This window comes from Gobius niger, assembly GCF_951799975.1.
Source record: "Gobius niger genome assembly, chromosome: 18".
In the NCBI taxonomy this organism is placed as follows: domain Eukaryota; kingdom Metazoa; phylum Chordata; class Actinopteri; order Gobiiformes; family Gobiidae; genus Gobius; species Gobius niger.
This window is the reverse complement of record NC_136869.1, coordinates 1,879,713-1,905,140: the sequence shown is the minus strand read 5'-3', so window position 1 is coordinate 1,905,140 and position 25,428 is coordinate 1,879,713. Positions and strand designations below refer to the sequence as shown.

Genomic DNA, 25,428 nt, shown 5'->3' with positions numbered 1-25,428 from the left:
TGCAACTCGTGCCACTGTGAGTAAAGTATTTTGATTGATGCCTTTTTATATGTTTTTTGTAGTATTGTCTTTAAAAAAATTACAGTTTTCACTCAGGTACCAGTATTGGGCACATTACTTTAAAATTGTAATATTCTATAATAACCAAACCAAATGCATTCTGTCCTCTTTGGCCATTATATAGGCCTGTGTAACACCTCATTTGAAGCTAAGACCCACAAAACTGATCTTTTTCCTCGCGTTGTTGCTGTGTTGTGTCACATATCGCACCTTTTTTTTTGGTCACTATTTTGTTGAGTTTTTGTAGTTTTTTTTGTTGAATTTTTGTCACATTTTTGTTGAATTTTTGTCATTTTTTATTGAATTTTTTGTCATTTTATTGTTGAATTTTTGTCACATTTTTGTAGATTTTTTGTCATTTTTTATTGAATTTTTTGTCATTTTTTTGTTGAATTTTTGTCACATTTTTGTTGAATTTTTGTCATTTTTTATTGAATTTTTTGTCATTTTTTTGTTGAATTTTAGTCATTTTTTTGTTGAATTTGTGTCATTTTTTTGTTGAATTTTTGTCTCATTTTTGTTGAATTTTTGTCACATTTTTGTTGAATTTTTGTCACATTTTTGTTGAATTTGTGTCATTTTTTTGTTGATTTTTTGTCACATTTTTGTTGAATTTGTGTCACATTTTTGTTGAATTTTTTTCACATTTTTGTTGAATTTGTGTCATTTTTTTGGTGCTTTTTGATTAGGGTAAAGCCAAACTGGAGAAAATGGGATCCGATCAGGTGGGAGTTAAGAGGTTAAAATGTAATATGTTTGTGTTGCATATTACTGTTTAAAAAATGTAGCTGAGTTAAACTACTTTGAGTTACTTTTGGCAAAATATAAAGTAAAATTAGTCATAAAGCCACCGATTTCCTTTTCCTTCTCTTTCCCCATCCTCTCTCGTGTTTTGGTTTGGCGTTAGCTACATCCTGGGTTTCGGTGACATCACAGCGTCCTAAAGGCCTGTGGGAAAAGGACTTTGTTTTTGAGGAGACTGTTGGTCTTGTACAGAGAGTCAGTGATGATTTGTACTTCGTAAATGTTCTGTTTAGATACAGTTTGTGAAAGTGTAATGCAGTTAATAGGATGCACTGGCTCCTCCCCCCTCATGGGAGTCTGACATCATCATGAAAACAACTTATTTAGCCTTTTTTTGTTCGTACTCAATACAAACTAAAAAATTTAAATGCACTTGTAACTTCAGTGACTTAAAGGTGCATTATGCAACTTCTACTGTAAAAAAAACAGTTGATATTTGTGTGTATTTGACCTTGTAGTGACCCCGGGTCTGTGTGAGTGGTCAGCGTGGCGCCTTTACTTTCCGTCACAGTGGTCTCTACAACGCTCCAGGATTAATCGTTTGGAAAGTTTTCACTGCTGCAACTAATGATCATTTTGTAATCAATTGATTATTTTTACAATTAGGTTAATCAATTGGCTGTGAATGGTGTAGGAAAATTCTATGTTTTCCTTTTTTTTAAAGCAGTACTAAGTAACTCTTCCCCCTAGAGGCCATAAGCGCAACTGCAGGTGTCGTAGCAAGTTACGATTTTTTAACTTAATTGTCTTGGAGAGTAAATACTGCGCTGACAGGAAAGGCGAAGGGAGAGAGGGTTACTGTGCATCCGATTATACAATGGAAATGTTTTTTTTCCACTCAAATTTGGCTGTAAATACTGTTTAAAGTGACGTTAGCCCGCAGTTAGCTTTGCCCGTTAGCATGTTAGCTTCTTCTTCGTGATTCTATTAGTGTGTATTGCTTGCTCTGTTCCGGGGGCAGTCAAGTTGCAAACATGGTTTTCTGTCCAGAGACACCAGGGGGAGATGAAAGACCCTCCAATCATCCCATAAACACTTGTTTTACCCCCACAGGGACTAGGGGAGGATTTATTAAGGTAAACACGTTACTTAGTGCTGCTTTAAAATCACATAGCTAAAGTGGCGCCGCTAATTCTGCTTCTGATTGGATGAAACGCAGACCGATATTCATGAAATTTACAATGTACAAAACACTACAGACGCTAACTTTACAAACAAAGTGGGTTTTCATCAAAAATACTACATTTTCATGTCAGTTTTGCTCTATTTGAGTCTGTGTGAACCAGAAAACGATTAATCGATCAGTAGTTGTCGACTATTTCAATAATCGATTCGTTGTTTCAGCCGCTGACGGACCCTCTCACCAGAAAACCTACAAAACAACTGGAGCGTTGTAGAGACCACCGTGAAAGAAATTAAAGATGCTATGCTGACCACTCATACAGCCGCTGGGTCACTACATTATCAAATACACACAAATATTCACTTTTATTTTCGCATCTTTAAGGCGAGACACTGCAGGTGAATAGGGAAAAAAATTTATATTTCCAGATATCAATTTGAAACTTTTGCTGTCGATCACTGGTGTAAATGTGAGAAAAAAATATGTATATAAGAACAAGGTGTTTTATGCCTAAAAATGCCCCAAATTTCCCATCTTTTCGGCGACGAAATCTGAATAATGTATAGAGCTACATTCAAATTTATGGTTTCATTTTATTGATAAATGAGTTGCCAAGATGTTTTCAGAGCGGATTTTGGATTTCTTGTTTACTTTTAAAATAAGCTGTTTTTTAGTGGAAAAAATTGTAAAAATTAAATTCTCGCCTTATTTTTTGACATTCAAAACTCAATAAATGGGGCTTAAGGGGTTAAATAGTAAAAAATCCCTCTGAAAAAATCTTCCAAATCTTGTTCAGTCCAAGGCTGGAAAATGTGAAGTCTTTAGGTCCGACTGACGTGGACATAGTGTCGCCACAATGACAGAAAAATGTGTTTTGAGAAAAAGGCCCTTGAAATTGCATTCTCCCATATAAGTCTATGGGGGAACATTGAATCAGCGCAATATTTAAACATGTTATTGTGAAGATTAGGGATATTTTCTGTTTCCGGGTGAAAGCTTATATGTTCAGAGACCAATTTGGCCCAAAACCTGAAAACTGAAAAAAATGGGTTTTGCCTGTAGTGTCTCCCCTTAAATTGTAATCCTTAGTTCCTGATAAAAGGAATATTCTTGGTTATCACTTTATTTTACACTTCCTTCATACATTGTACCTACTTAAATTTAGTACAGTATAATGTGCTCTGTAACAATGTGTAATAACTTGTACCTATGTAGTACATACACAATGGAATAACTTATATTAGTACTTTGTAAGTACAATGTAACAGGACATGAGACCCTCTGACCCCTTTGTGTCTCTAACCCACAGGTACATGTTATTACACATTATTACGTTATGTTCTCCCCAACACTGTCAGTTACTCACAGGACTCGAGTAACATTTTCTCCAAGTATTTTGTTACTCAAGTAAATATTTTGGCTCTGATATGACAGGATGTTCCAGCTCTAATAACTTTCATAAATCTATGTGAAAAATCAATGTATTAATTATTACTTCTTAACCTGAACCGAGCACATTTTCTCCAGCTTGGAGAAATCTAAAAGCAACAAAAAGACCATAAAAAAGCGACAAAACCACGCGACTAAAGAGTGATGAAAAAACAACAAAACATGTACAAGAGAGACACAATAGAGCGACAAAAATGCGATGAAAAAGAAGGAGGTACTATCAGTTTTGCGGGTCTTAGCTTTCAAATGAGTCGTTACACTGGCCTATAGGCTCCAGTCGAGAAGCTTTTAGATTTGGGAAAAGCTGAAGCTGGAGAACATGTGCTCGGTTAATTATTAGTGTTGATAATCTTTTGTTTCATCGTGAGTTAACCCCTTAAATCCCACCTGAGCCGAGCACATTTTCTCCAGTTTGGCTTTACTCCAATCCAAAAGCCTCTGGAAAAAAGTTGTGAAAAAAGCAACAAAACTGAGACGAAAACAATGACAAAAACGTGACAAAAAAATGATGAAAAAGTGGCAAAAATGTGACAAAAAAATGACAAAAAATGTGACCAAAAATGTGATAAAAAATGGACGAAAAAATGACAAAAATGTGACAAAAAATGACAAAAATGTGACAAGAAAATTACAAAAAATTGACCAAAAAATTGACCAAAAAAATGATTTTTTTTTACAAAAATATGACAGAAAAATAAAAAAAAAATTACAAAAAAATTTACAAAAATGTGACAAAAAATAAAAAAAAATGTGACAAAAAATGTGACAAAAATGTGATAAAAAATGGACGAAAAAATGACAAAAATGTGATAAAAATGTGATAAAAAATGACAAAAATGTGACAAATTTGACAAAATGTGACAAAAAATATGACAAAAATTGGATAAAAAATGGACAAAAAAATGACAAAAAATTGACCAAAAAATTACAAAAAAATTACAAAAATGTGACAAAAAAATAAATAAAAAATTGATAAAAAATTGACAAAAAATTGACAAAAAAATAAACAAAAAATTGACAAAAAATTTAACAAAAATGTGACAAAAAATGGACGAAAAAATGTGATAAAAATGTGACAAAAAATGACAAAAATTGGATAAAAAATGGACAAAAAAATGACCAAAAAATGACAAAAATATGATAAAAATTTGACAAAAAAATTACAAAAAAATTACAAAAAATTACAAAAAATGTGACAAAAATGTGATAAAAAGTTGACGAAAAAATGACAAAAATGTGACAAAAAAATGACCAAAAACGTTACAAAAATGAGTTGAATACCCAACAAAAAATGATGGAAAAAAAATCTGATGACGTGAGGGAAAAGATCCTCTCGGTTGAGGCGGGAGTTAAGAGGTTAAAGAGCTAACTTTGCCAGTCCCAGTGATAAAGTTACTCCAAGAAGTAGTTACTCGAGTAAATGTTTAGAGTAAATGTAACGCCCCGCCTCTTGTAGCAACATTACTCTCATTAAGTAAATATTGTGGCTTCTCTTCGCCTCCGATAAGTCGTAAGTCCATTTAACCTTGGTTTGTGTTAGACTTTGCTCCGCTTTGACTTTGTGCCCCCCCCTACCCCCCCCGCGCGCGTGAACACCGCCCCCCCCGCCTCACAACAATCACACTTTCCCCCTTTTCCCCTTTTTCTTCACTTTTTAATTCTTTTGTAAACAGCACGAGCCCCATGTCGCGGGCACGTGTGCGCTCGTCGCTCCGGCTCCTCGCGACCCTCGCTCCATCCCGGGACTTCCGGTCTGATGACAGCGGCCGCTTCACCGCAACGGCCCCGAGCAGATCCCTCCGCGGGGTCACGCTCACTCCGAGCCAAACACGGGCGAAATAACTCACTTTTACGGACTTATTCACCGCGTGCGGCTCGGTTTAACGCGTGAAAGCGCGTTTTTCAGTGTCACCCATAAAATAAACCACGATTTGTGACAGAAAACAGCACTTACTACGATGCTGCAGGTGACCCTTATGCAAATACTCATATTTATAATGCATTTATAAACTAAAAATGTCAGCTGTTGCCTTTACACAACATTTAAACAACTCCTCTATAACAATATAGTGATTTTTATGCTAATTTATGATAAATGCTAAAGCTAAAAGTAAATCCTGTCACACTAATTTATTATATAGCTCATTTGTAAGCGCGGAGGGAGTAACGTAGACAATGTCACGCCACTACAGTTTCATTTAGTGACAGGAAAAGGGTAAAATCCTGCGATAAACGAGTAAAAAGAGGCGAAAGTGCGATTGTTTTGCGAGCCCTACTTCTTACCGTTGGGCTCTCGCGCTGACGCTGTGCTACGGTCTCTCCCAAACATGGCCTCCATCTCGGGGCGACCGCTTCAACTTTAATTTTTCACCATTTTTTCCCAGCGAAATTCGCCGCGTTTTTGCCCTTCCACGGCCGCACGGGAATGTTTTTCGTCGGAGACCCTTGTCATGCCAGGCCTGTGAAGCGCATGTTATCTCCGGGAAAGAGTCGCCGCATCTGAACGCCGCCGTTTAAGTTGTGGAGGAGAAGCTGGAGAGGAAAAAGAGAATAGCGACAAATCAGTAAGAGCTGTGTGTCTTTCCCCCCCCCTCTGTCGCGGTTTTCCCGGGGGCCACGACCGGGTGGGTTTCGGGGTTTCGCTTTGCACTTCGGTACCGGTCCCCCCCCCCTTCAAAACCCCACGTAGATCGCGAACATTTGAGGGGAAAGCGGCGGAATAAGCGCGCAGTTCGGGAGTCCGCGCTAACGGCTAATGCTAATGCTAACAGAGAAGTGATCAGTCAAACTGGGCGGTGCGTGGAGCTACATGCTAACGCGGTATATATCACCTAAATCCTTATTTTAATTCGCCCCACGTCCCCCCAAACGTGACACGCACGTTTGAGTAGCGAGCCGAACTTTAAACACGCCTTGAAAATATGTTGTTTACGCGTAACGGCTCGTAAACAATACGTCCCTAGCATCCCTTTCGCCTTGCTAACTTGGTCAGCAGAACACACACAAAACATCACGTTAGCTGTCAGAAACCGTGCACATTGCGGGGGAATCGAGCCTGGTCGGCGGGGATAACAGATGCATGCGGTGCCGTGGGTTGGGTTTACCCGCGCTAGCTTTGAGAAATGTGTTATTTTTGGCGATACGGTGCGTTACATATGGACATTAGCCTCAATTAGCCCGAACGTGGTGGATCTGCCAGGTCTCAGTTATCTGGACTTGCTCTGTGTCAAATGTTGGTTACTTTGCTGCTAAATTGGCGATTGGCTGATGTAGTAACAGCCGTGTAGTAGTTTGTAGTGTTATTACGCGGTAGTAAACATTACCCATTATACCATGTCAGACCTCTACTTCCATTTTCCTTTTCTCGTGCCTTCCTCTCTTTGGGCAGCACTTTGGTCTATCCCCATTACCCTCTTTATAACAGAGCACATTTTCTCCCATTCAGCATTACTCAAATCTAAACTCATCTTGACCCAAGAGCTAAGGCAGGGGTAGGCAGGTTTAGGGCCGATTTTCATCTTTGCCGAAACCTCACCGTTGTAGCCGAAAGTAAAGAACTTTTTTCTGCACAAACCAATGTTTAACATCAGTGGTTCTTAAGGTGAGACTCGGCAGGTGAACAGGGAAAACAAATAAATGTAGAGACGTCAATTTGAAGCTTTTGCTGAACATCACAGATATAAATATGAGACAAAAATGTATTGCCCTTTTTCTGTCATTTTTTGTTTTCACATAAAAATAAGGCATTTTGAGCATTAAAATGGCCAAAATTGTCTATATTTTGGGCAACGAAATCAAAATAATGAGCCAGATTAAATGTTATGGTTTGATTTTATTGACATATTAGTAACTAAGATTTTTTCTGAGGGGATTTGGGATATTTTGTTTAGTTTTTCAATAAACTAATCATCAGTGAAAAAATCTGTAAAAACTCAAATTCCGCCTGTTTTTTTGTTTGTTTCAAAGCTGAATAAATCAGGCTAGGAATTAGATATTAAAAAATCCCTCTGAAAAAACCTTCAAAATCTTGTTGTGTCTCAGCCTGTAAAGTTTGGAGTCTGTGGGAGCTTCTATAAGGGCTCAGGCTCTGCCCGAGTGCGGCTTCTCTCATTCAGAGAAAACCAGCCCTGAAGTTTTGTAGCGAGTGCGCATGCTCGGCCCGTTCTTCCACTTTTCCGCTCCAGCGTCTCGTAGGAAGAAAAACACCATATTTGGGTGAAAGCGTCATCACGGGGCCCCTTAGCAGGACACGTGGATGTCAAATCTGTCAATATTTATGAATGAAAACCCGCGGGAAAGACGGCCTTTCTACTTCCGGGTCGCCCCCACCTCGCAGACAAAACATCATAAAATAAACATCATCATTTTTATATCTGACATGAAAACTAAGATGTAAAGGGAGGAAAATAGATACAAATCTCCACTTCCACCACTGCGTGAAAAATCAATACTTTCACCTGCCGTGTCTCGCCTTAAGTGGCTTCGGGACCCAGCATTACCCCAGGATGACGATCCGCGCCCCAAACAAAACTGTCATTTGTCATATCGTGTCATGTCGTATAAAATATTGCATTTTCCACGACTGAAATTATGATCAAAACAACCCGATAACAGACATTTTAACCAACTCTGTAGCAACTCTTCAGAAAATATTGAATACAAGTTCCCTTTAGACTCACGACCCACTGAAAATGGTTCCGCGACCCACTTTTGGGTCTAGAATCCCCATTTTACATGATATAAAATGACCAAGTGGGATGTTCTGCCAGGACATTTCTACAATACTATTACTACTAAACACTATTTCTCACATTATCAGGGTACTTTAACAGGTATTTCATCTTTTTTGCATAATAATATTCCTAGGGCTGCAACTAACGATTATTTTGATCATCGATTAATCTACAGAGTATTTTTACGATTTATCGATTAATCGCTTGGCTGTGAATGGTGTACGAAAATTGTATTTTTTCATTTATTTTTAATCACATAAAGCTAAAGTGGCATCACTTGAGGACATGTTGATGGAAACCTAAACTGAGTGTTTTTGGAGGCTCTTAGTGCCAGTTCTGCTTTATGATTGGATGAGACACGGACAGATATTTATGAAATTTTCAATGTACAAAACACTAAAGACCCAAACTTGAAAAACAAAGTAGGTTTCCATCTCTTTTTAAGTCTGTGTTTACTAGAAAACAATTAATCGATTACTAAAATAGTTGACAGCTATTTCAATTAGTTGTTCGATTATTTGTCGATTAACTGATTAACTGATTTGGCCCCCGGGCCTGACGTTGCCTGCCCCTGAGTTAAGGCCTGCAAAGCTCCTTCCTTGCTTTTGTTGTCATGTTTCCGTTGCTTTTTTTGTGGTGTTGTGTAATGTAACCGACGAAGCCACAAAACGTGCTGAAAACACAACAAAAAATGCAACAAAAGTGAGGAAAGAGCTTCGGTCTTAGCTTTCAAATGAGGCATCACACGGGCCTGTAGGCGATATGGACCGAAAGTCATATCCTGATGTATTTAGGTCGAATATCGATATATACGATATATATCCCGATGTTTTTTCTGCTCGTGCTTCACAGCTAGAAGGTCCCGGGTTCGATTCCCTCCAGAGACGAGGCCTTTCTGTGTGGAGTTCGCATGTTCTCACCGTGTCTGCGCAGGTTTCCCCCACCACTAAAAACATGTACAATAGGTGAATCATGCACATCATGGAGCTGCTCCTACAGGTGGCCCAGAGGCATCGAGGACGGGTCAAATGCAGAGAGAGAATTTCCCTACGGGGATTAATAAAGTCTGACTTAACCCCTTACCTTCCGCCTTAACCGAGCGCATTTTCTCCAGTTCAGTTTTACCCAAATCTAAAACTTCTCGACTGGAGCCTAAAGTGTAACATCTCATTTGAAAGCTACAAAGTTGAGCTAAACGGATCTTTTTCCTCATGTTGTTGATGCCTCTTTTTTGACTTTTTATCATCACTTTTTTGTTGTGTTTTCCCCACATTTGTCGTCACCGTTTCATGATATTTTGTCGCCCTTTTGTCGCTTTCTTTGCCCCTTTTTCATTGCTTTTTTTGTTGCGTTTGCGTCACATTTTTGTCTAGTTTTCATCGCTTTTTCTTTTCAAGATGCTTTTTGATGAGAGGTTAACCGTAACTTAGCTTAAGTGGGAGCTGTGAAATGAAATAAGACTCGCTAGAAAATGTAAAATATATATATAACAAAGCTCCGTAAGGTAAATAAATCAAAATATGTTGGATTAAAATAAGCCTGTAAAATAAAATGAGATGTTTGTTTTTCTTAGCCTCTTAACTCCCACCTGAACCAAGCACATTTTCTCCAGCGCTTTACCCCAGTCCAAAAGCTTCTGGAAAAAAGGTATGAAATTAGCGACAAAACTGAGACGAAAACAATGATGGAAATGTGACAAAAAAGTGAGAAAAAATGGACGAAAAAGTGATAAGAAATTGACCAAAAAATGTGAATAATTTGACAAAAAAGTGAAGACAAAAAAAAAGAAATATTTGACAAAAAAGTCAAAAATTTGACAAAAATGAGACGACTGCCCAACAAAAAAAGTAATGAAAAAAAATCTGATGACGTGAGGAAAAAGATCAATTTAGTTTTGTAGATCTTAGCTTTCAAATGAGGCGTTACACTGGCCTACAGGATTTGGGTAAAGCCGAACTGGAGAAAATGCGGGAGTTAAGAGGTTAACCTAACAGCGGATCTGAATTTAAAATATCCCGATATACGCGATATGGTCTGATTCCATATCTCATTTAAAACATATCGATATATCTTTAATATCGATATATCGGCCAGCCCTACTATAGGCTATAAACTCCAGTCAAGAACCTTTTAGATTTGGGTACTTGGGAAAATAAAGGCGGAGGTTCAGAAGAGGTTAACCTCTTAACTCCCGCCTGAACCGAGAGCGTTTTCTCCAGTTCAGCTTTACCCAAATCCTGTAGGCCAGTGTAACGCCTCATTTGAAAGATAAGACCTACAAAACTCATCTAAATGGATCTTTTTCCTCACGTCATCAGATTTTTTTCCATCTTTTTTGGGGGGGTTTCAACTCATTATAGTAACTTTTTTGTCACATTTTTTGTCGTTTTTTTTCTTTCAATTTTTAGTCTTTTTTTCCCTTTTTTTTTTGAAATTGTTCGTCACTTTTTTGTCCATTTTTTCGTCACTTTTTTGTCAAAGTTTTCTCACTTTTTTGTCACTTCTTCATCATTGTTTTCGTCTCAGTTCTGTCGCTATTTTCACACCTTTTTTCCAGAAGCTTTTGGATTGGGGTAAAGCCAAACTGGAGAAAATGTGCTCGGTTCAGGTGGGAGTTAAGGGTTGAACTTATCAGCTGATCTGAATTCAAAATATCCCGCTATACGAGATATGGTCTGATTCCAATATATTGATATATCTTAAATATCGGCCAGCCATACTATAGGCTATAACAGGGGAGGCAACCTCAGGCCCGGGGGCCAAATCCGGCCCTCCAGCACAGAACCTCAGTTTGCTCAGGTACGTGCCGAAGTGGGGGAAGATGAGCCGCTTTTTGCTTTGGTGGTTATTGTGTAAAAACAGTATAATATAGATACAAATGTTGCTGTTTACGTATGATTTTTAACCTCTTAACTCCCACCTGAACTGAGCACATTTTCCCCTGTGTGGCTTTACCCAAATCTAAAATCTTCTTGAAAAGAAAGCATCAAAATGGCATCGAAACGCAACAACAAAGTGACGAAAAAGCGACATAAACACAACAAAAGAGTGACCAAAACAGGCCAGAAAAGCAACAATAAAACAACAACAAAAAGTGACTAAAGAGCGAGAAAAAGTGGCGAGAAAAGCGGGGCAAAAATGCTTTTAAAAAACCCACCAAAAAAATCTTCAAAAACGCTTCATAAAATTGACAAAAGAGCAGCGACAACGCAACAAAAAGTTAGTTTTGTAGGCCTTAGCTTTCAAATGAGGCACTGCACTGTTGCTTGTCCAGGCAAAACATTGGCATTTGCAGAAAATTGTTCATTACTTTGGGCTTCAGTGGTTCAGCCCTCGGTGATTTGGCGATGATGAAAATCGGCCCCCACACAAACTTGCCTAACCCTGGGCTATAAACTCCAGTCAAGAACCTTTTGGATTTGGGTAAAGCTGGACTTGGGAAAATAAAGGCGGGGGTTAAGAAGAGGTTAACCTCTTAACTCCCGCCTGAACCGAGAGGACCTTTTTCCTCACGTCATCAGATTTTTTTGCCAACATTTTTTGTTGGGTATTCAACTCATTTTTGTTACATTTTTGTCATTTTTTTTGGTCATTTTTTTGTAATGTTTTTTCACATTTTTTAATCATTTTTTTGTCCATTTTTTTGTCAATTTCTTGTGACATTTTTGTGACATTTTTGCCACTTTTTCATCCATTTTTCATCACATTTTTGCCAATGTTTTCTCACTTTTTTGTCAAATTTCCATCATTGTTTTCGTCTCAGTTTTGTTGCTCTTTTCACAGCTTTTTTTCCAGAAGCTTTTGGATTGGGGTAAAACCAAACTGGAGAAAATGTGCTCGGTTCAGGCGGGAGTTAAGGGGTTAATAACAAATGTCTTTTCGATAGTTTTATCTTGTGTAACGCTGGGGTCCCTGACCTTTTGTTGTCGTGGAGTAAATTAGCTTTTGCCGTCCAGTAAAAAACAGACCTTGTTGTATTGTCTTCACCTAAATGTTTGAGCGATGGAAGATCCAAGTGCAGTTTATTTTGGGGGTGCAGGAGGGATTCTCAGAGCTAGAAACAAGTTTAGGCTAAAACTAAACATTTCACAGTTTGAACAGGAAAAACTTTAACGTTTGTTCTTTCCCGCCGTGTCAATCTGTAATCAAAGCTAAAATCATAAACCATTTCACCACCACTGGTTCTTTAGGCGCTCTTTTACAGCAAAGAGGAAACATTCACACCATTTGCTTCTTGTAGATATGGCTAATTATATTCTATAAGACTTGATATTTAATAATAATAATAATATATAAAAAGGTTAAAGATGTAATTTTTATTATAACTCGCACCCTGACCTTTTGGGCGTCAGGTCAGCCCTTCATCATCATATTTAATAATGTTCTATTGCCTGATTATTGTTTTCCCCCAGTACGTTCAATAACTCCCGCCTGAACCGAGCACATTTTCTCCAGTTTGGCTTTACCCCAATCTAAAAGCTTCTGGAAAAAAGCAACAAAACTGAGACGAAAACAATGATGGAAATGTGACAAAAGAGTGAGAAAACAGTGACAAAAAAGTGACGAAAAATTGATGAAAAAGTGGCAAAAATGTCACAAGAAATTGACAACAAATGGACGAAAAAATTACAAAAATGTGATTAAAATTTGACAAAAATACTAAAAAAATTTGACCAAAAATAAAAAAGACAAAAATGTGAGAAAAAATGACCAAAAAGTTACAAAAATGAGTTGAATACCCAACCAAAAAATGATGGAAAAAAATCTGATAACGTGAGGAAAAAGATCCTCTCGGTTCAGGCGGGAGTTCAGAGAAACAGCCCCGTCTTTGTTGTGAACATTTTGACAGCAAAATATTTCAAAATTAAAATATTTTTTTGGCTCAAAAATTTAGAAGTTTGTAAAAAAAAAGGTGTCAGTCAGATTTTGCGATACTTGGCGGGTTCTTGTGATACAGATGTTGCATCTCTTGTTGTTGCGATGTGATATTTTTGTGGTGTATATTTTGTGGTAATCCAGTGGTTCTCAACTGGCGGGTCTGCACTAGGGTTGAACGATATGGACAAATCGATATTGATACGATATAACTTCAGGTTCAGTGAAAACCAAGCATTTTTCAGAAAAATGAAAACATTATATTCCAGCAGGGGTCGGCTGCTCGGTGGAGGGGCCGGTTTTCCTCATCGTCAAAAGACCAGGGGCCGGACCCTCCGATTGATCACTTTCTACAGATGCCAGTGTTGTACATCATATACACTTTTTTATGTTAAATTTGAGTCGGTTTGAACTAATCTAAGATCAGATAAAAAACGCTAATGCCAATGGAACAAATAGAAAACCCACTGGAAATCAGACAAACTTAACTTTTACTGTAAAAATTATTTACTTCATTATTCACAAAATAATCTGTTTTAAGAAAAAAAATGTGCTTGTTCCATTGGCAAGAAGAGGTTTCATCTCCTCTAAGTCCAGACCAAATCTACTCAAATCTACTTTAGATTTAATCTCTCAATTCAAGTACATTTAAGTCATTTCTTCCTTTAGATCCGGCCCTCCAGCTTAAACCTCTGGCCCCCAAGATGAATTTGATAAATATTATTACAAATAGCTGCTAAAGTCGGGGAGAGTGGGGGAAGATGCTTTGGTGGTTATTGTGTAAAAACTGTACCATATAAATACAAAATGTTACTATGTATATATAGTCCATTTTGGGATTCAAAAATCGCCGGGACCGCTTGAACTGAGCACTTTTTGTCCAGTTTGGTTTTACCCAGATCTACAAGCTTTTAAAAAAAAAAAAAGCATCAAAATGGTGTCGAAAATGTGGATGAAAACATGACGACAAAGAAAAAGTGCCAAAAAAATGCAAACAAAATAGCGAGTAAAACATGCCAGAAAGCAATAACGACAAAATGACAAAAGGGCGAGAAAAAAGTGACAAGAAAACAGGACAAAAAACCGACAAAAACACTTTAGAAAAGTTCCAGTCTCTTCCGTAGGCCTTCGCTCTCAGGGGGGTAAGAGGTTAAAAAAAACATGTATAATGTAAAACATTGGCTTTTGCATAAAATGGTTCTTTGGGCTTCAATGGTCAGGTTCGGCCCTTGGTGATTTGACGATGATGAAAATCGGCCCTCCAGGACACAGACTTGCCGACCCCAGCTTTAGATGATTCTTCTTTTAGGATTGTGGCCTGAAAGGCGGCTCTGCTAAGACATTTTATGGAATTGACAGTATTTTCCACATTGCTGGAGTACTTTTTTACTATTTTGATCTCTGATTTGGGTCATAATATTTCTCAAAAATTCAGTGTTAATTTCATCGACTAAAATATTTAGTCTTAATTTTAGTCAAAGTGATATTTTTGACGACTAAAATTGGACTAAAACTAAATTAAAAGTTTCTCATGAGACTAAAACTATGACTAAAATGTCCAGATGTTTTAGTCGACTAAAATAAGACTAAATAAAAATGAAAAGGAGAGACTAAAATCATCCAAACTTGTATTGAGCGTCTGAAAGAGCCTCAGATCATGTAAATTCTCTGTTAAAGGATCAGCTCTGAGCTTTGTTCATGTGGAGCAGCTCCATGAAGCAGAGGAACAACATTAAATATGATTATAATCAATATTATCAATGCAAAGTCCACTCAATTAGTCTCAATTTTAGTCGACTAAAACTAGAGTAAAATTGAAAAGTTTTTTTTGACTAAATCTCGACTAAAATTAAGTTACATTTTAGTCAAAAGACTAATACTGAAACTAAAATTAAATATGTTGTCAAAATTAACACTGCTCAAAATCATCTCGAGGGCCAGAGTTTGATGATGGAGGGCCGGTTTTGGCCCCCGGGCCTGACGTTGCCCACCCCTGTATTACAGAGGGCAGTTTGTTTATATCGATATTAATATCTTGAATGTTCATATCTCGATAACGATGCGTCTTTCAGCCCAGAACATTTTTGAGTGAGAAAACACTTCCTTTAACATTTATGTGCAGGAAAAGTATAGAATTACACACAGCGGTTAGAGCTCGAGAAGGTCCCGGGTTCGATTCCCACCTGGACGAGGCCGTTCTGTGGAGTTTGCATGTTCTCCTGTGTCTGTGTAGGTTTCCCCCGGTTTCCCTTACCACTAAAAACATGCAGGCCAGAACAGATGTAGTGTGTGAGTGGTGGGAGGGGCTGATGGCACAGACTGGCTGCCTCGCTTCAGTCAGTCTACCCCAGGGCAGCTGTGGCCACAATAGTAACTCACCACTGCTGATGATGGAGTGATTGAACACTGACGACAGTGTGACGCTTTGAGAAGCTTGGTAACACAGGCTTGTAAAGTGCAAGACTGATAAAATCACCAGGTCCTCTCCTCTTTGTGCCGCATGTATCATCCTGTGCTTCCTGTTTCCCTGGGATTGACCTGCCAGGCACTGCAGCTGCGCCGTCCATTATCGGGATCGACCTTTATTAAAATCACCATTAGATTTCCCAGCTCTATTATCCATTATCTAAAGCATTGTCTCCTAATCCAGTCATTCTGATCATGTATTAGCCACCAGGGTTCAAAACCGGGGATCGAAATGCAATATTCATGACAGTACCAGTTTGTGTCGACAAATATTTTAGTATCAAGAGCCAAGTATTGTTAACCTCTTACCTCCCGCCTGAACTGAGAGCATTTTCTCCAGTTCAGCTTTACCCAAATCCTGTGGGCCAGTGTAACATTTGAAAGCTAAGATCTACAAAACTCATCTAAATGGATCTTTTGCCTCACGTCATCAGATTTTTTTCCCATCTTTTTTTTTGGTATTCAAGTCATTTTTGTAACTTTTTTGTCATTTTTTCGTCACTTTTTTGTCAATGTTTTCACACTTTTTTGTCACATTTCCATCCTTGTTTTCGTCTCAGTTCTGTTGCTATTTTCGCAGCTTTTTTCAGAAGCTTTTGGATTGGGGTAAAGCCAAACTGGAGAAAATGTGCTCGGTTCAGGTGGGAGTTAAGGGGTTAAAGTACTGGTATCTAAAGAAACGGTCCCCAGCTCTAGTACCTGGTTACTCTGCCCGGCCCTAATGGTGCCTGATCTTTTTAACCCTCTGAGTCCCGACTCTGTCCCTCGAGTTGAACCTCTCTCTGCTGCCTCTTCATAACGAGCTGTATCTCCTCTTCTTTTTCCCAGAATGCCGTCTGAGGCTCCGTCGCAGGAGCCGCGGGACAGGGGGCCGCCTCCTGTCACTCGGGCCGGACGCAGCGCCCTGTTGGCCAAGGCCTCCACAAGCCCCGCCCCCGAGAGGCGCTCCCGGGGACGACCTCGCAAAGATGGCCGCCCCGCGCTGCCCCCGTCTCCTCCCCCGCCCCCTCCGGCCTCCAAAGCCCGAAAAAAGTGAGTCCGAGCCGAGCAAGGATGAGATTTTTACCTGTTTGTTCTTAGTTTTAGCGTCAGAGGAAAAAACAGCCCAAACTCTCTCTTTACGAAGTTTATTCACTGAGATTTATCCAGGAAGTGACTCCAACATGTCTGTGTCTCGCTCGGGGTTTCCGTTAGCCGACTGTAGCCGGCAGCTTTTGGCCGGTTTGCAAAGCAAATGCCCGGTAAAAATCATTTCCATCGGCCAAATTGGCCGACAGTAAAAAATATGGAGAGAATATAGAAAAATATATGAAATACAACATTAGGGATGCACGATGATATCGGCCGCCGATAATTATCGGCATTTATCGGCATTTTGGCGCCATCCCCGATAAAGCCGATAAAAAAAAAATCGGCCGATAATTAGGCCCGATAATTACAAGCTCAAATTACCTTTCTCTCGGCGGCGCCGCCCGCACGTCCTGCAGCCCAGAGCTGCTGCAGACTCAGGACAGCACATTTACAGCAGCAGATATACGCTCTCCACGGCCGACTTCTGCACGGTTTTAACTGCAAAATACGACAAGTGTTCCAGCGAAGCAGCTGTGCAGGCGCTCTCCGTGAAGGAAGAGTTTTTCGACTTTTTACACCGAAGTCACTTCAACATTAGCACCGCAACAAAATGAGAAAAAGACGAGGAAATGCGAACCGCGGAGCCGCTCACGTAAGTTACTGGAACAGAGCGGGGCCTAAAAACCCAGGTATTATTTAGAGGCGCTTCCCTCAATTAGTCTGCGCAGACGCCTCGGCTCAGTTACCGGTGTTGGAGCCGCTCTAGAGCGCGGCAGAGCTGGGTCCATGTTCAGTCGATTTGCCCCGCAGTAATAGTATTTCAGCGGTGACAGACTTAATCATTATTTTACACCTGATGTCACGTTAAAGCCCAGCCCTCGCTGAGCAGCTGATGTGGTCAGACCTGGATAAGGAGGGTCACAGATATCGGCTACTTTCTGTCTGAGTTAAAGTGCAGATGAGCTTCGTCCGCGTGACACCTGCCGCTCTCAATCATCCACGCGCGCTTTATATTTGGATTTCAGCTGCATTTTGTCACGTCATTTTTTCATTAGCAATAACCGTCTTTTGGACCCACTAAAGCACTTGTGTAGCTCTGTCTAAATGTAGATTGTTATTTATAATAAGCCACGTTCATTATGTACATATTTTTAATGTAATTCCTGTGAATGGCCGACATTTTACGACCCAGTCGGCCAAAGTGGCCGACAAAAGAAAAGTCTAGCGGAACCTCTGGTCTCGCTTATTCATTCACAAATTTGATGATCATTTCCATCTGCACTTTAGTCTCTCCGTAAGTCTCCACACTTTACAGGCTTAAAGGAACCGGGTTTTTCCACACTGAGATAAGTTCTTACCTGAGCTTAGACGAGTTGATGTGTACCTGTCTGGCCTTTGTGCGTGCTCTCAGTCACGCACAAATGGGGGTGAAGTTTGAAGTGATCGAGCTTTCCACGTTTCCCCCATTTAAATACAGTTACGTGAGCAGTTACACGATCCAAGTCTAGTTACACACAATGAAACGATTTTCTAAGCGGATAAAAAGGGGAACTATATTGTGAGGCGTAATAACACTGTAGGAGCACTTCGACGTCCGCGCAGTTATATTTTCACTCCTATAGAATTCTCTGCAGAATTGAATCGTTTTTTTACCATGTATTTGTCGCTATATTTTGATGCTTTTTTTGTAAAATAAACTTTGAGAGACTGGAGAAAATGCACTCGGTTCAGGCGGCGGGTAAGAGGTAGGGCTGGGCGACAAATCAAATTAATTCAATTAATTAATGCTTTTAAATACAGACGATTTTGAAGATGGCTAAATGGTAAAATCGTGCCCTGTAATCATTTCGACCTTCAGTCTGGGGACCATGGCCCAAATCTTCACATGGATTTGGGACCAATTACAGAACGAGGAGGGACGGAAGACGAGGACAAGCTGTTTGACGTACACAGGGAGTTTTAAAATTCAAGAATCTAAGGCCTATTTGGTCTTAAATCCAGGGTAAACTGGTCTTAAAAATGAACGTTCAACGACCCAGTTATTTGCGCACAATTTAGTTTATAAAGTAGACAGATAAAGTCCCAGAAGCAGCGGTGAGGAGCCGCCCGGTGCCGCTCATGGTCCGAGAGGGCGAAGCCACAGATTCTGACTGATGTTTAAAATGGCCGCCGTGTTGTTAGCGGTTAAGTGATTTGCTGATGGTCATGTTTGTCTGCTCCGTTGCTTTGTTGCCGGTTCAGCCTCTCGGAGCCGTGATTGTGCGGCGCATGTTTAATGAACGCCGTCATGGAGAGTGGCAGCTCTGAACGCCGCGCTGCGTGAAAACAGGAACACTTCAGGTCTAATGATATTTACCTGCACAAACAACACGACGGCAACATCTAACACGCCTCCACTCAACAATCAGGCCTAATTGCTGTGTTAACGGCTGCCGGTGTAAAGTCGGAGTCATGGGAGGAGGAGGGATTGTAGATTGTAGATGCATCGATCGCTTCTGGATTGATTCAGAACAGCTGGATCTTAAATATAGTTTGTCTCTGGGTAAAAGGGCTGAGCTTCAGGTCAGAGACGCCTGTAATCATCCTCTGTATTGGTGTCAAACGGCTGGTCTTGGACAAAATGCTGACGGAGCTAAAGCTCAGCTACAAACTCGCCGTAGTTTTCTAAAATCAGCTCCTAGATGCTGCAGCTGTTCACTGTGTGGAAGGGAAAGACTCAGCGTTTTGCATTATTAATAATAATGATAATAATGCTTTATTCTTATACAGCGCTTTTCCAGATGCTCAAAGTAGCTTTACAATTTCATGCATTATTCAGCCACTCCAGCCATCACCAACCACTCACTCATAGGGCTGGGTACCGTTAAATGGTACCTACTTGGTACCGACCGAAAAGCTCCGGTAGGGGGCTGTGTCGAAAAAACTTTTTTTTTTCGGTGCTAATTTTCTGTACTTTTTCTCTCCAAACGTCAATAAATCCACAGTGAGACTAAAAAAGCTTGAACTCATGAGCAGCTTCAGCGCAAATGCAGAAGCGAAGCAAAGCTGTAACTTACTCACACTTCAGTCATTATCAGAGATGGCAGAGCCGCGGACTGAGCCAGGACTAAACCAGGACTAAACCTGGACTGAATAAGAAACTAGACTCTAAGACAAATAGAAAAGCAGTGACAACACGATAGTGACAACAAGAAACACATGGGCTTTACCTTTAGCCGCAGAGCCTGAAGTTACTGCTGTTGTTTAAACTCCAGCTGCACCGAAGCATTAATGTTCTTACCTGAGCTTAGACGAGTTCATGTGTACCTGTCTGGTCTTCACGCGTGTCCTCAGTCATGTAAACACAGCACAGACAGTGTTAGCATTTAGCCTCTCCTCCTCTATAGCTCCAAAACAGGTCAAGATGGAAGCTACCGAGCTCTTCCACGTTTTCCCTATTTATTTATTTCATGATTATTTACTGTTTGTCCTTTTTAAGCTTCAGAGTCTTCGAGCGCTTCAATAATATCGTTTATATCCTGGTTTATCTTGATTATGCTGCGTATCGTCCCACCTCTCTTTTCCGCGGTGTAAATCCTCGCCTGTTTCTGTGCAGGGGGCGGAGTCGAGGCCGAGCGCAGGCTGAAGACGAGGAGAGTCCGGACGCCGCGGAGAAGAGCCCCGCCCACAAAGCGGAGGTGCGAGAGAAGGGGCGGCGGCGCTCCACGTCCAGGAGGAAGTCCAGCACGAAAGACAGCCCGGAACAGTCTCCGGCCGCGAGCCCAGAGCGAGGGGCCCCGCCCAGCCCCGAAGCCCCGCCCCCACCGCCCGCACTCGACCCCGGCCACGACCCTCCGGACAGGCCCGCCCCAACCAGCCCCGTTCCCATGGAGACGGAGGAGCAGGACGCCGAGGTGAGCGATACACGAGTTTTAAAGTAAAACATACTGCACTGTACTGTACTCTTAAGGCGAGACACTGCAGGTGAATAGGGAAAAAAAATAAATGTAGAGATGTCAGTTTGAAGCTTTTGCTGAACATCACAGATATAAATATGAGAAAAAAATGTATTGCACTTTTTCTGTCATTTTATGTTTTCACATAAAAATAAGTCATTTTGAGCATTAAAATGGCCAAAATTGCCTATATTTTGGGCAAATCAAAATAATGAATTGAGCCAGATTAAATGTTATGGTTTTATTTTATTGACATATTAGTGACTAAGATTTTTTCAGAGGGATTTTGGATATTTTGTTTAGTTTTTCAATAAACTAATCATCAGTGAAAAAATCTGTAAAAACTCAAATTCCGCCTGTTTTTTTGGTTTCAAAGCTGAATAAATCAGGCTAGGAATTAGATATTAAAAAATCCCTCTGTAAAAACCTTCAAAATGTTGTTGTGTCTCAGCCTGTAAAGTGTGGAGTCTGTGGGAGCTTCTATAAGGGCTCAGGCTCTGCCCGAGTGCGGCTTCTCTCATTCAGAGAAAACCAGCCCTGAAGTTTTGTATCGAGTGCGCATGCTCGGCCCGTTCTCCGACTTTTCCGCTCCAGCGTCTCGTAGGAGGAAAAACACCATATTTGGGTGAAAGCGTCATCACGGGGCCCCTTAGCAGGACACGTGGATGTCAAATCTGTCAATGTTTATGAATGAAAACCCGCGGGAAAGACGGCCTTTCTACTTCCTGGTTACCTCCGCCTCGCAGACAAAACATCATAAAATAAACATCATCATTTTTATATCTGACATGAAAACTAAGATGTAAAGGGAGGAAAATAGATACAAATCTCCCCTTCCACCACTGCCGTGTCTCGCCTTAATCCGTGAAACAGCGAGGCAGCGACAGGTGAACCGCGTTATAATGAGGGGCCACTGAAGTTTCACATTGATATCTCTCATTTCTTTCCGTGTTCACCTTCAGCATCTTGTCTTAATTAATTAGGCCTAAAATAAGGCCTTGGATATACTGTAATTAAAAAGCATCAAATATGATCCAAAATGCCATTTCTGTGTTTGTTCCCTGGAGCAGGAAGTGTGCGTGGCCATGGAGGTGAGCCCCATCCCGACCCCGGTCCCCAGCCCCTGCTCCAGCGCGCCCCCGGACTCCCCCTCGCCGCCGCCGGACTCCCCCTCGCCGCCGCCAGACTCCCCCTCGCCACCGCCGGACTCCCCCTCGCCGCTGTACGAGCGCTGTCTGTCGGACGAGTCGGGCCGCTCCCCCACGGCCAGCATCGACGACGACGCCAGACAGTGAGGAACCATTAAACACTTTGTTAAGTAGTAAAACGGGAAGCTCACGCTCTGCTCTCGTCCCCCAGCCTGACGCAGTGTGCCTTCTGCCTGCGGGGGGCGCTGTCTCCCCTGGGCCAGGGTCCGCTGGTCGTGTTCGGACCCACCCCCGGCTACATCCCGCTGCACGTGCTGAACCTGCGCTCCACGCCCGACCGCGACAACGACTGCCACGACCACGTGTACCGCCACCAGGAGCCAGCGTAAGAGCGCCCCCTGCTGCCCACGCGTAACGCCACAGGCTCACGCTTTGATTAACCCGGGCTTTTTCTGTGCAGGTGCAGCAGCCCGGAGCAGTGCGGTACGTCCAGCAACACAAGACTTTTACTCCACTGAATGTGGCACGAGTAAAGAACGGCTCGGTTCACACGTAACCGGCCCAGCGTGTTTCTAAGTGCACTGACTGTAGACTAGATGTTCACGCAGACAGGTGGCGCTATTTGCAGTCTTCATACATGACGTGAGGAATGTCAAGAATGAATGAATAATGACGACAGTGTAGAGCAGGGGTAGGCAAGTTTGCATGGTGGAGGGACGATTTTCATCATCGCCAAAACACCAAGGGCCGAACCTCAACATTGTAGCCTGAAGTAAAGAACGTTTTCTGCAAATGCCAAAGTTTTACATCAGTGGTTCCCAAGTCGGGACCCAACGTTACCCTCGGATGACAGGCCCAAATATTGTATATTGTCATATATCGTACAAAATAATGTGTTTTCCACACAAGTTTTTATTGAACAAGAAGTAGATCTGCCTTTAAAACTTAAATTCCATGCAGTTTCAGAGGGAAAATATTGAAAAAAAGTTTCCTATAGACTTGCGACCCACTGAAAAAGGTTCCGTGACCCACTTTTCGGTCCCGACTCACCACATACTACATACTGTAGGACCAAGTGGGATATTCTGCTAAGGCATTTTTAAAGTACTGACACTATTCCTTGCATTTTTAGAGTACTGTAAAAGGAATTTGATCTCTTATTTGCATGATGATCAAAATCATCTTGAGGGCCAGAGCTTCTGTGCTGGAGGGCCAGATTTGACCCGCGGGCCTGATGTTGCCTACCCCTGGTGCAGAGCTTTGAGAAACTTGGTAATACAGGCTTGTAAAGTGCAATACAAGTGTAAGGCATTATTATTATTATTATTAAAACTCCTGACTAGAATAGGTTGGTCATTTCTCCTGCCGTTTGTAACTTTCACAATAAGATTCTTGCTGCAGCGCTAACGTGAGAGAGTTTCACGTGTCGAAGGTAAACAGGAAGTGTTTTATTTTTAAGACAAATAAGGAACTTAGAAAGTCACATTTGCAAAAACATGCATAGACGGCGCATTTTCCTGCACGGACGAAGGACACGGCTCCAAAGAACACGCGGCAGGATCAGACCTGCAGCGTCTCTTTTTGTTTTGACTGATTTCCTGTTCGTTTCCTCAGAGTCCTCGCTGGAGTTCTTGGAGCAGCTCGGACCCTTCGGCTCTGCGTCTGACGCCGACGTCCAGTCACTGTTCGACCCCACAGGTACGTGTTCCTGAACACACACAGCGACCAGTGTGGCCCTGTACGCAGAGCGACCAGTGTGGCGCTGCACGCAGAGCGACCAGTGTGGCGCAGTACGCAGAGCGACCAGTGTGGCCCTGTACGCAGAGCGACCAGTGTGGCGCTGCACGCAGAGCGACCAGTGTGGCGCTGCACGCAGAGCGACCAGTGTGGCCCTGTACGCAGAGCGACCAGTGTGGCCCTGTACGCAGAGCGACCAGTGTGGCCCTGTACGCAGAGCGACCAGTGTGGCGCTGCTGTCCGCTGTAGTAACAGTTCCCTCTGTGCCGCAGGTCAGTGCTGTGCTCACCTGCAGTGCGCCGCGTGGTCGGACGGAGTGAGTCGCGGAGGAGAGTCTCTGCTGTTCGTGGACAAGGCCATCGACTCAGCGTCCACTCAGGTAACGGCTCATGTGCAGCGTTGTTTTTACCGCCCTCTTCGCTTCAGTGCCGAGACGGGGGGTCACGGATGTGATTTGATGATTGATGTTTCTGTGACTAACGTGACTCTCCCGTGCGTCTGCCCAGGTGTGTGCGTTCTGTCGCCAGCTGGGGGCGTCGCTGTGTTGCCGGGAGACTGGCTGTGGGCGGAGTTACCACTTCCCGTGTGCCGCTGCCGCCTCGACCAATCAGGAGTGGAGCCACCGGGTCACGTGGTGCTCCAGACACGCCCACAAACGTACGTCACAGTTTAAATGTGGAATCTTTTAATCCGAATGATCCTAATTCTGATCTGTCCCCCCAGTGCCGCTGCGGTGCGCGTCGTGCTCCCGCGGCGCTGATGTCGGCGACGTTGGCGGGGGTTTGTTGATGTGCTGTTGCTGCGGAGATCATTACCACGGCGCCTGCCTGGCCCCGCCCCTCCTGCCCTCGCCCCTGAGCCGCGCCGGGTGGCAGTGTGCCCGGTGCCGGGTGTGCCGCGCCTGCGGGTGAGTGAACAGTCTGTCTGTGCGCAAGGATCTTAGGCTTGAACAGCTCCACTGACCTCTGACCTATTTACCCCCTCTCTCCCCTGTCTTTACCCGCTCTCTCCCCTGTCTTTACCCGCTCTCTCCCCTCTATGCCCGCTCTCTGCCCACTCTTTCTCCTGTCTTTACCCCCTCTCTGCCCACTCTCTCCCCTCTTTTCCCGCTCTCTCCCCTGTCTTTACCTGCTCTCTGCCTACTCTCTCCCCTCTTTACCCCCTCTTCCCTGTCTTTGCCCACTCTCTCCCCTCTATGCCTGCTCTCTGCCCACTCTCTCCCCTGTCTTTACCCTCTCTCTCCCCTCTTTACCCCCTCTTCCCTGTCTTTGCCCACTCTCTCCCCTCTATACCCGCTCTCTCCCCTCTTTGCCTCCTCTCTTCCCTGTCTTTGCCCACTCTCTCCCCTCTATACCCGCTCTCTCCCCTCTTTGCCCCCGCTCTCCCCTCTATGCCCACTCTTTACCCTCTCTCTCCCCCTCTTTACCCCTTCTCGCTCCCCCTCTTTACCCTCTCTCTCCCCCCTCTTTACCCCTTCTCTCTCCCCCTCTTTACCCTCTCTCTCCCCCCCCTCTCTCCCCCCTCTTTACCCACTCTCTGCCCCCTCTTGTGCCGCCAGGCTGCGGGAGGAGGGCAGTCCGCTGCTGGTGTGCGAGCGCTGTGATAAGGCCTACCATCCACACTGCCTCAGCCCCGCGATCCTCAACCCGCCATCGTCCGGCTGGAGCTGCAAGGTCAGACTCACTCAATGTACAATCATCTTTCCCACATCAGTGAAGCAGGGTCTACAAAGAGTTGAATATAACATATCAAAATCCACTCCGGCTCAGCTGTGTGGAAACATTTTTGTTTGTCGATTGTCATGTTTGTTTATTCATTTGTTTGTTTATCGTCCCGTTACAGAGCTGCAGAGTTTGTCGGCGCTGCGGAGCGAGGTCGTCGGGCGTGTGGGCCAATCACCCGTCTCTGTGCGAGTCATGTGACCCAGCCCTGCCCTGTATTCTGTGTGGAGACGCCCCCGACCTCTACTCCCCACAGGACCATGTGACCTGTATCTGCTGCTATAGGTGACTCACACTTACACTGAG

At 42.6% G+C, this 25,428-nt stretch overlaps 1 protein-coding gene across 1 annotated transcript in view; it reads left to right on the top strand.

Annotated features, from left to right (window-relative positions):
* Positions 1-5,758: 5,758 nt before the first annotated feature.
* The window catches only part of LOC306977863 (histone-lysine N-methyltransferase 2C-like), a 99,848-nt gene continuing 80,178 nt past the window's right edge, over positions 5,759-25,428 (top strand). Inside the window, exons 1-13 of the mRNA XM_079576302.1 lie at positions 5,759-6,000; positions 16,339-16,542; positions 20,177-20,474; positions 21,584-21,679; positions 21,719-21,807; positions 21,876-22,049; positions 22,125-22,147; positions 23,279-23,362; positions 23,674-23,780; positions 23,908-24,058; positions 24,125-24,308; positions 24,960-25,074; positions 25,244-25,407. Of these exons, the coding sequence (XP_079432428.1) occupies positions 16,340-16,542; positions 20,177-20,474; positions 21,584-21,679; positions 21,719-21,807; positions 21,876-22,049; positions 22,125-22,147; positions 23,279-23,362; positions 23,674-23,780; positions 23,908-24,058; positions 24,125-24,308; positions 24,960-25,074; positions 25,244-25,407 (1,688 nt within the window). The 5' untranslated portion in view covers positions 5,759-6,000; position 16,339. The remainder of the gene's footprint in view (positions 6,001-16,338; positions 16,543-20,176; positions 20,475-21,583; positions 21,680-21,718; positions 21,808-21,875; positions 22,050-22,124; positions 22,148-23,278; positions 23,363-23,673; positions 23,781-23,907; positions 24,059-24,124; positions 24,309-24,959; positions 25,075-25,243; positions 25,408-25,428) is intronic.